At 38.3% G+C, this 11,537-nt stretch overlaps 1 protein-coding gene across 1 annotated transcript in view; it reads right to left on the bottom strand.

The window, feature by feature from the left end:
• Positions 1 to 479: 479 nt before the first annotated feature.
• The window catches only part of LOC121421380 (hemicentin-1-like), a 30,191-nt gene continuing 19,133 nt past the window's right edge, over positions 480 to 11,537 (bottom strand). The window contains exons 10-14 of the mRNA XM_041616077.1: positions 5,472 to 5,744; positions 4,276 to 4,359; positions 3,471 to 3,630; positions 2,498 to 2,662; positions 480 to 1,677 (exon numbers count right to left, since the gene is read on the bottom strand). Of these exons, the coding sequence (XP_041472011.1) occupies positions 1,479 to 1,677; positions 2,498 to 2,662; positions 3,471 to 3,630; positions 4,276 to 4,359; positions 5,472 to 5,744 (881 nt within the window). The 3' untranslated portion in view covers positions 480 to 1,478. The remainder of the gene's footprint in view (positions 1,678 to 2,497; positions 2,663 to 3,470; positions 3,631 to 4,275; positions 4,360 to 5,471; positions 5,745 to 11,537) is intronic.

Here is an 11,537-nt window from a genome sequence, read left to right as displayed (position 1 = left end):
AACTCCCATAGGAACTGGTAAACGCCAAACTGGTATATGACTAATTACCTAGGAAGCATTTTATGTCTAGGTTAATCAGTCAGTCTTTAGTTATCATCTTCAGTCGTATCGAACATTCACATCAGAGTTCATAACACATAATATAGAGGACGTAGAATCAGGCCTCCGTGGAAAGTATGATGGTAGTTGATTGAGGGCGATTACATACGTGTCGTACGGGACATTTTGACAACAATTTCTTGTTTCCTAGCCGAATGCTTGAGCAATAAAATATCATTTTTGTAAATGATAAAGCTATAGTGGGTAGTCATATGAAGAACTAACAACCAACACAAGTAAATTGATTATGGGTAAATTATAGGTAAAATGTTGTGTGTCGTACGGGACGCAGAAATATCCCGTACGACACGCAACATTTTTTAAGCTCTAATTCACCTATGGACAACATATTTTGTTGGTTGTCATGTTTTTTGCGTGTCTACCAAGTAGTCGTTTAATATTACCACAAAGCAAATTGAAGTTTAAGTTCTTCGTTTGGACAGCAGGTTGAAACATGTTGTGAAAGTGGCCTATCGTTCTAGCATGGAAGCGCCCTTCATCATGCCCATGCTTGTAATCCAGTTACTACATTAATACTCAAGTCTTGTCTCAAAATGACAAAAAAGAGAGTCGTTTATACAGTTCACAACTCTTATCAGGTGCTAGGATCGTCAGCGACTCTGAAAAGTCTAAATATTTCGTATCTAGAAACATGTTATTTTCAAAAGGCAAATGAGAATAGGCCTCACCTCTGTTATAATAGCCATTTTGGCTGATATTTCTCTCACCCAACGGTGTCTTTTATGAAAAAAACATACCACAGGTGTAAATGAGATGAAGGAAACTGGTAGGCCTCTTGTCCAAATTCAGAAAGATCACATATCACTTACTGCATGCGGGGTATAAGAGTCACAAGATCAGTCTTTTAGTCAGTTTACAGACAGAGTCTTTGACTATCAGGAGTACCAGCAAAACGTTCCTACTCTACCAGAACAGGAGGAAGAGGGGTAACACGTGACCATAGCGTAGGAGAGGACGGGTATAATAGATGGACGTATACCTGGTAAAAGAGGAATGACAGGCACTAAAATCGTGGTAGAAAGGAGGGTAACTGATGATCATCCTGGTAAAAGAGGGGTAATAGGTGAACCATGGATAATGGGTGAACAAACCCTGATAGGAGGTAACAGGTGCTGACCTCCTGGAAAAGGAGGGGGTAATAGGGGACACACCCTGGTAGAAGAGAGGTACATGCACTCACATCTTGGTACAAGACGGAAAATAGGTGGATACATTCCGGTATAAGAGGGGTAAGAGCTGGACACATTCTGGTAGAAAATGGGTAATAGGTGCTCACATCCTGGTAGAAGACAGGTAATAAGTGGACACACCTTAGTGTAAGAGTCTATTCCTCTGGATTCCAGAGGGGCAATTCCCTTTTATTCCACCGTCTCCGGTAGGCCAAAGAATGGATCCACTCTTCTCTTTCTGCATTTCCTCAACTCGTCCTCCGGTCCAGGGGCTCGGAATGTTACCTCGTTGGTTTCAAACTCCTCGGCGTCAGGGTTGCCATAGAAACCATTCGTCCCCGCTTTGGTGCAATAGACCCATCTTCCTTGACCCGCTTCTCTCATGCATCTAAAAAAAGAAATGGATTCATGATTTTTATTTCACATATGAATGCACATCATGGTAGAAGAGGGGTAATAAGTAGACATATCCTGGTAAAAGAGGAGTAATCCATACTTTTAGTCCAACTAACGTGGGTATTTCCACCATTTACAAGGATGGTAATGAATCAAAAGGTCATAACAAAACCTATTTCAAGATAGCTGCCACGTTATAATTCAAGATGGCAGCATAATGTGATGAGTAACGATAAAAATTATCTACATGAAATTATTGGTATCACCAGCTTGGGTTTGGCCAACATCTTTTTCATAGCTCACATTCAAGATATACATTATAACAAAATGCCTCTTATACCGGCGGCCAGACTGAAATTCAAGATAGCAGCAAAGCTTTAATAATGCATTGGAAGAAAACTAACATGAGTATTTTCACCATTAATGGCTAAAAAGGTCAGGACAAAACCTTTTTCAAGATGGCGACCATATTGAAATTCCAGATTGCGGCCTAATTTGATGAGTTACAATAAAAGTTATGATCCATTTTAAATAATTGGTATCACAAACATGGGTATTGCAACCATTTTTATTCATTTTGAAGTTCACAAGTCAAGATATATGACAAAATGCATCTTAAAACGGCGGCCATTTTGAATTTCTATATGACGGCAAGACTGAAATTCAAGATAGCATCCAAGCTTTAATAATGAATTGGAAGAAATTTTGTGATCTAATTGTACTTAAAAAGTTATGGGAATTTCGAATGGCAGAAATTATATGCATTTTATGATTTCAAATCTATTAATCCAAAACGACTTGAGAAAGCCTACCTGCAGTAATCGTCTCGTCCATCGCCATCTTCATCCTTCATATACCACGTATTTCTTTCTCCAACATCGAAACCTAAGCGGGTCGTGTAGTTACCTTTGACCTCTCCTTCACTTCCGGCCAGGACACAGGAGAGCTGGTATTGACCCTCCTCGGGCTCGATCACTCTACGATTGTAATGATAATAATGATGATGATCAAAATAGCAATTATAATAATTATAATAATACAATTGTAATTTTTTAGTAATGATGGCATTAATAATACTGATGTATTATGATAGTATCAATAATTCTGCTGTTTAACCAAAATAATAAAGGTCTTTGAAATTCAATAACTTCGTTATTTGGTACCCGATTCTGATCAAATTTCAGCAGTTAATTTGCTCTGTGAATTTTATTCTATTTATTGAAGTATGATACTAATGACAATGAAAAGGATGATAGTGATAATAATAATATAAGTAATCATAATCATAACACTAATGATGATGATGATGATAAACTAACAACACGCTTATTATGATGATATAACAATTTGAATAATCATATCAATAATTACAACAACAATAATTATGATGAATTATAATAACATGATAATTATAATGATAAACATATTGGAATGATATCAAAATATAATTTGATATTTATGATTTGAAAAATGATAAAAATTATAACGCCATCGAAATCATTGAAAGCTACAATCTTAGACTGAGATTTAAAGATATCATAAATATTCTAACATGTTCACATCTACCTGAGATGGTCCTGGTAGCGTCTAGTGAAATGGCTTATCTGACAGTTACCACAGAAACACATCTTCTCAGCCAATCAGAATCAAGGAATTTTTCAGATTCAACAACTCAACTTGTTGGACATGTTAATAGGGCTCGTTAGAAATACACTCATCGTATGGTTGTTCTATAAAACAAAGCTTTATGGAATATTCAAATTTACATTTATTCAATGTGTTTACCTGCAATAATCGTTGGCGGCGCCCTGCCCCTGGACATCGGCCCATCCACGGAACAGGTCGGGTATTCCCGTATCTGTGACGTCATAACGACGTAGTTTAAGCTCCATAAGAGGTGACGGGGCAGTTCCAAGATCTGACAAATCAGGATCCGAAATACCATCTTAAAATAAAAAATAAAAATGGAATAATTGTATCATCAATGCAATGGTGAAATACGAATCATTAATTTCTCAATATAAATCATTGCATCGAACCAAGCGTTTTTGAGCATGCAATGTGAGTGTTTACTTTATTTTTGCAGTAGAAAACAAAATGTTAAGCAATAATATATTTTATCGTTACTCGGTATCAAGTTTCCTCTTCAGTTTACATCTTTTATATTTTTTCGTTTTCCCCTTCTTGCTTCGTCATCTCCTTCTTCTTCTTTTCCTTCTTCTTCTTCCTCTTCTTTTCCCTCTTCTTCTTTTCCTTCTTCTTATTCCTCGTCCTCGTCTTCTTCTTTGCCTTCTTATTCCTCCTCTTCTTCTTTCATCCATAGTTAATGCAATATAAATCGATAATTAAAAAAAGTCCACATTTTAAACTTGCAATTCCAAGAGCAACTGGAGCAAAATGATACAAATGCTGCATTTTTTCCTTTTTGAAAAGCTGGCTTGCAATTACATTACATGCTGTTTGAACAGTTACAGCACCAAAATCATCCCCAATAATCCGAAATCATTATCGATAGCATGAGAGCTTCAAATCGGTTGGGGTTGTTTTCGCTGGCGTAACTACTGCACATACCCCTTAAAGACATGCTTACTTGTGCGTGATGGCGGTGGGGTGACTGTTGTTGAGTTGGACATAGGGGGCGGCATTGATGTGGCAGGAGTGTGAGCAGTGGGCTCTGCGATGGAAAATGAGCGAATGGATGAAAATTAGTTTTTTATTTAAATTATCCAAACCACCATTTATTGCCATGAGATGGCTTGACGAAAGGCAAAGAACTCCATATTTCTAAAGATTAAGTTTTATACATTTGCATGGAAACTGAAACACAGCTAGAGAAGATAGGAAGAGATAGAAAAGAAGGAAAAGATATAAGGTGAGAGAGATAAAAGAAAGATAGAGTTTCTGCTACCAGACAAAAATTCAAAAGAAATCATCTGCTTTATTTACTTTTGGCTACACAAGCAATTTATTTGGAACCTGCGTTTGACCCTTTTTGAATATGTTCGAAGTCAATAGGACCCCTGACAATTTTACTGCTTCAACAGTCACAATGGAATAATTTTGAATTACTAGTAACTCAAATCTTATTGACCAAGCTCATGCAAAAACAACAATAAAAAAAAGTTAGTGGAAGATGGGAAAACATTAAAATGCAGACAGAGCAATACATTTCAGCCTTTTTTAATCACAATTTGATGTCATACAAAACGCCCATGACGCATGGCTTGACAAAATCATGAATTGATACCGCAACGAAACGTAATGGCATAGGTGCAATGAATTTTGATGATTTTTTATGACGATTCAAAATACCAATAACCATAGTAACTATATTGAAAATGTATGATTCAGATACCTAGTAAAATAAAGGACATCAATCTACACAACCCGAGCGCAGTTCTAATTGGAAGTTACAATTATTCATTTATGGAAAGCCAGCAACGTCATGATTCGTTACGTAGAAGAGGAACACATTCATTGGTCTAATCATGGAGCTATAACGCAGTGTTAATAGCTCCATGGTCTAATTGATGGTACAAACAAAAGCAAGAAGTAACATCAAATCAAAAGTTGAGACTAATGTTGTGGGATATGCGTTTTCGAATCTTGATGAGGAATTATGGCGTTAGCAGCTTTCCATATTTAAAGTGCTTTTATTCTGTCGCGCGTTATTTGTTAAAGTCATCACTAACGAAACCGACCTAAACGATCAAATCAATAACGTTATTTCAAGTGTCATGTCATCGGTCGTTTGGAGTGATTTATGGCATGACGTCATCAACCAACCTAGGATCTCCACCATCGCCGACGATGACGCCGTCAGGACCCCGTTGTCATAGATACACTTGTAGGAACCGCCCATTTTGGTGGTGAGGATGGGGATGATGATGGAGTTTTCCTTGATGGAGAAACTCTGAAGGGTGTCGTTGATAGGAAGGCCGTTACGGTACCAGGTCAGGCTAGGCTCAGGTTCGCCGTGGGCCTCGCAGGTCAGGACGAGATCGTCGCCGATGATGACGTTGGTGTCGCTGATGGCGGTTTCCATTTCGAGTGTTGGTTCTGAGTGTGAGGGATGGGAATGAGGTGTGTGAGGGAGAAATGGAAAATTGGAAATGGAGATGGAAAATCGTCCTTGTATAACTGATGGTGTCAAAGAAGAGTGGTTTGTCGTTTGAGATGGAGCAACAATGAAGGATGTATAATTTTACTAGTGCAAATGTTAACATTTATTGACATCATCATCATGGACATCGTCGTTATCATCATCACCAATGTCATCATCATCATCCTCTTCATCATCACCAATATCATCATTATCAGTGTCATTGTCATCATCACCATCATTATGAATATCGTCATCATCAACTTCATCTTAATCTTTACATCATCAGACTAGGCTCAGGTTCACCGTGGGCCTCGCAGGTCAGGACGAGATCGTCGCCGATGATGACGTTGGTGTCGCTGATGGCGGTTTCCATTTCGAGTGTTGGTTCTGAGTGTGAGGGATGGGAATGAGGTGTGTGAGGGAGAAATTGACAATTGCAAATGGAGATGAAAAATCGCCTTTATAACTGATGGTGTCAAAGGAGAATGGTTTGTCATTTGATATGGAGCAACAATGAAGGATGTAATATTTTACTAGTGCAAATGTTAACATTTATTGACATCATCATCATGGACATCGTCGTTATCATCATCACCAATGTCATCATCATCATCCTCTTCATCATCACCAATATCATCATTATCAGTGTCATTGTCATCATCACCATGTTACGATACTGCAACAAATAACAAGTAAATCTGATTTTTAATTTTCCTTTTTTTTTATTACAGGAAATAATTATACATAAATAAAACAAATAATGATCTTACATAAATCTCTTGAAGTGTCCGATGTAAAATCCCGAAGTGATGATGCTATATCCAAGTAATAATCCAAATGATAAAAATCCCAGTTGACTGGCGAAAATTCACAATGATGGCGATGATGAAACTGAGGTTGAAGTCCGATGAATAATAAGAGTCACTGCAACGAGTTGAAATGTCCGTGAAGACGATGTTGATGATGATTAACAGTCAATTTCAGCAATCCATGGGTTGAAGCGTGTTCATTGAACAGGTTGATGATGTTGATGATCTCGATGAGAACTGATAATTTCTCAAAATAACTGCAAACAGTTCATTGATGCATAAACTGCTCTGATCTGATCTGGTGAAGTGATCTCATATGATGTGATGTGATCTCCTGCTCTCATATGATGTGATGGTGTGATCTAATATGATGTGATGATGTGATGATCATCTTGAAAAATCTGCAGCTTTATACTAATTACAAGTGTTCTAGATCATTCTCAAATTTCGACTAATCTACAAGCTTCTAGAATTGTCTTCCAAAAGAACTTTCTCCTTTCAGGAGCAGTCAAAATCCAGAACACTCTTGAATGACCTCATTGAAATCAACAGTGTAAACAATTCAATTTTTTTTTTCAATTCAAATAAAACATTTATTTTCTTCCATTTCAGTACATTTTTTCATAACATAAATTCATACATAAATCAATTTGTTATATAAACAAAATATATATATATATAAATATGTACATATTAGGTTTAAGGAAGAAGGCGTATACCCTAAAAGCTGAGGCTTGTGGCGGGATACGCAAAATACCTAAGCCTATTCATTTCCACTACCAATACAATTCTATTGTTTGGCTTTTCCTTATTCAACAATAAAACTCCTTGGCCTTTAAATAGGCAAGGCCTGCATAATAAAAAGACATCCTGGAATGTTCTTTACAATTCTTGGCTATCCTTAAAGGGAAATAACTAATAGATAAATGTAATTGCTTTTAAAATTCTTTTACAATTATTCATATATGTAACACCTCCCCCACCGGGGAAAAGAAAGCTTTACCGTAGTAAAGGTTTCTTTATGATTATTTTTTCTTTTAACTGTTCAAAGTCATCTTGATAAATCATTTACAGTTATCGTGTACAAAGATATAGTACTTAACGAACATGTTAAAATAAATGAACATCAAAAGATGTTTTCTTCAAATGACACACTTGGTCAAAATCATGAATAATTTCACTTTTTATACTCTTGATAGAGCATCAGCAATTACATTATTCTTTCCCTTTATGTGTACAATTTTCAAAGGGAATGGTTGGAGCATTAGGCTCCATCTATACAGTCTTTGATTCTTTGTTTTGAATTTCTCCAAAAACACAAGAGGATTGTGGTCTGTATAGACTGTAATCTCTCCATTGGTTAGATACACCTCAAACTGCTGAAGGGCTAGTACGAGACTCAGGGCCTCTTTTTCAATAGTTGAGTATTTCTTTTGAAACCGATTGAGTTTCTTAGAGAAGTAGCACACTGGTTTTTCGATGCCTTCTTCATCTTCTTGGAGCAATACTGCTCCTACTCCAACATCACATGCATCAATAGCTACTTTGAATGGCTTTGTGAAGTTTGGAGCTGCCAAAACAGGCTCATTCACCAAAATGGCCTTTAATTTCTCAAACGATCTTTGACATTCGTCAGACCAAACATACTTCACGTTTGCCTTCAGCAGGTTTGTCAGGGGACTAACCACTGTACTGAAATTTGGAACAAATTTCCTGTAGAAGCCACTCATACCTAAGAATCTGAGCAATTCTTTCTTAGTTGTGGGAATTGGGAAGTCTAAGATAGCTTGTATCTTGGCTTCTCTTGGTAGCACTTGCCCTTGACCAACCACATGACCAAGATATGTGACTTTTGCCTTGGCAAATTCACTCTTCATCAGATTCACTACTAGATTGGCTTTGTCCAGCCTGTCAAATAGTGCTCGCAAATGATTCAGATGATCATTCCAAGTATCACTGTATATTAGGATGTCGTCAATGTATACGACACAATTGTCAAGTCCGGCAATCACTTGATTTGTCAACCTTTGGAAGGTTGCTGGTGCATTTTTCATTCCAAAAGGCATGACTTTGCATTGAAACAAGCCTTCAGGTGTGACAAAGGCTGATATCTCTTTGGCTCGGTCAGTCAGTGGCACTTGCCAATATCCTTTAAGCAAGTCTATCTTTGTGATATAGGCAGAATTTCCAACCCTATCAATACAATCTTCTAACCTAGGAATTGGATACGAGTCAGTCTTAGTTACTGCATTTACCTTTCGGTAATCAATGCAAAATCTCTGAGAGCCGTCTGGCTTTGGAACCATTACAATGGGGGAACTCCAACTACTCTGACTCGGTTCAATTATGTCATTATCTAACATAAACTGTATTTCCTTATTCACCATTTCCAACTTGCTTGGATTGAGCCTATAAGGATTCTGTTTGATAGGTCTTACATCACCTACGTCTACATCATGTACAGTTAAAGGTGTACGACCTGGTTTGTCTTTACATACATTCTCATATTCTCTTAACAGGCCAGATATATCATTTCTTTGATCTTCAGGCAGGTGTTTTAATGCCTCATCCATGTTTCTTAACATCTCTGAGTTAGACAACTTTATACCACATGGTTCGTTCTTAGATACATCTGTATAAGACAATTCATTATCTGTCTTTCCATAGCATTCTTCTTCATGTACATCTACATGTTTTTCTTCTTCTTTGACCTGTGTTGTACCTATTGGCTGACTAGCCTCTCGCTCAAAGTATTCTTTTAACATGTTTACATGACAAACTCTTTGAGACTTTCTTCGATCAGGGGTACTGATCACATAGTTGACATCATTCAATTTCTTTTTGACTATGTAGGGACCACTAAACCTAGCTTTCAAGGGCTCACCTTGCAAAGGCAACAACACTAATACTTTGTCTCCAGGCTTGAAACTTCGCTCTTTTGCATTTTTGTCAGCTTGAGCTTTCATTTTTCCCTGCGACTCTTTCAAGTGTTCCTTAGCCACATCACAAGCTTTTGAGAGCCTTTCTCTAAACTTTGACACATAGTCTAGAAGGTTTACATCATCATCCTGAACCATAAACCTCTCTTTGATAAGCTTTAGAGGACCCCTAACCTCATGACCATAGACCAATTCAAATGGACTGAAACCTGTGGACTCATTCGGGGAATCCCTGGTTGCAAACAGTAGGAATGAGATCCCTTTATCCCAGTCATCGGGATAGTCTTCACAATAAGCCCTAATCATGGTCTTCAAAGTCTGATGATAGCGTTCTAACGCTCCTTGGGACTGTGGGTGATAAGCAGAGGACTTGATCTGCTTTATTCCCAACTCCTTCATAACTTGCTGAAATATTCCTGACATGAAATTTGACCCTTGATCAGATTGAATTTCCTTCGGCAGACCGTACCTAGTGAAAAACTGCACTAACGCCTGCACCACTGTCTTCGCAGTGATACTCCTCAAAGGTATCGCCTCTGGAAACCGTGTAGACAAGTCCATAATCGTCAGGAGAAATCTGTGACCCGACCTCGTTCTGGGTAAGGGTCCGACACAATCAACAAGAACCCTAGTAAAAGGTTCATCAAATGCAGGAATGGGTATCAATGGAGCAGGCTTGATAGAAGGCTGTGCCTTACCAATAATCTGACATGTGTGACATGTCTTACAGAAATGCACAACATCTTTGTGCATCTTAGGCCAATAGAAATGCCTCATAATTCTATCTTCTGTCTTCCGAATACCGACATGACCTGCCATAGGTAACTCATGAGCCATTTTCAGAATATCTGTGCGGTAACAAGGAGGAACTACAACCTGGTGAATTATACACCAATCTTCATCAGCTGGTCTCCGGGGAGGTCTCCATTTCCTCATCAAAATGTCATCTTTGACATAAAAGCACTCAGGAACCTTATCAGCCTCAGCCTCAGAACATGCTTTTTGTGACAAGCTTTTTAATTCTGGGTCTGCCTGTTGTGCCTGTACAAGGGAGGATTTACTAAACAAACTACCATTGTTAGCAACAGAGCCTTCAACACTATCCCCATTCAAATCCTTGAAAAAGGTTTCAGCTAACCAGACATCAGTACTCTCCTCTACATCAGCAGATTCCGCATCATCCTTTTCAGCTCTACGAGTCTGAGACCTAGTAACAACACAATCCGGGAAAATCCCTGGAAAATCTTCCTGCAATAATTCAGTTTCAGCTACCTCAACGGGCTTTTCCGAAACCACTGGAGATGCAACAACTTTATCTCCAGCCAAGTCGTTACCTAACAAGAAATCAACACCTTTCATGGGTAATTCTGGAACGACACCAACAGTCACAGGACCACTAACTAGGTCACACTTTAAGTCGACCTTATGCAAAGGAACCGACATGAAATTTGGGCCAATACCTTGAACTAAGACGTTGGCATTCTCTGAACTCTCCGGAGGAAGAGCCGAATCACCTGGCACCATCAGGGACTGTGCAGCCCCTGTATCCCTAAGGATCACCACTGACCTACCAGCAGCACCAGTCGAACAAGGGGATACTTCACCATCATGCAAAAAACTTCTAAAAGTTTCATCAACCTGCTTGACTTTATCAGCAAATACCAGAGAAACACTCTCAACATCTCGATTGGGCTCTGATGGAACAAACTCCATCGAGGGAACACTTGTTTGCTTGACAAAACCCATGTCTTTCTTAACCTTGGTTGGCATTCCAACCAATTTCCAACATGATTCTTTCAAATGTCCCGGTTTATGACAATGAGTACAAATTTTGGAACTACGACTCTCAGACCTTTTGGTTGATTCTGTGCCCCCACTAGCCTGATTCTTGTTAGTGTCTTTGTCCTTGCTTGCATATTTTCCCTCACTAGGTTTATTGTGGGATTCAAATGACCCTTTTCCTTTCTTTTTCCAATAATTCTTGAAAGGAGGCCTATCT

The sequence above is a fragment of the Lytechinus variegatus genome, chromosome 9 (assembly GCF_018143015.1).
Source record: "Lytechinus variegatus isolate NC3 chromosome 9, Lvar_3.0, whole genome shotgun sequence".
NCBI classification, from domain to species: Eukaryota; Metazoa; Echinodermata; class Echinoidea; order Temnopleuroida; family Toxopneustidae; genus Lytechinus; species Lytechinus variegatus.
The sequence above is the reverse complement of the archived record's forward strand: the minus strand, read 5'-3'. Positions and strand labels throughout refer to the sequence as shown.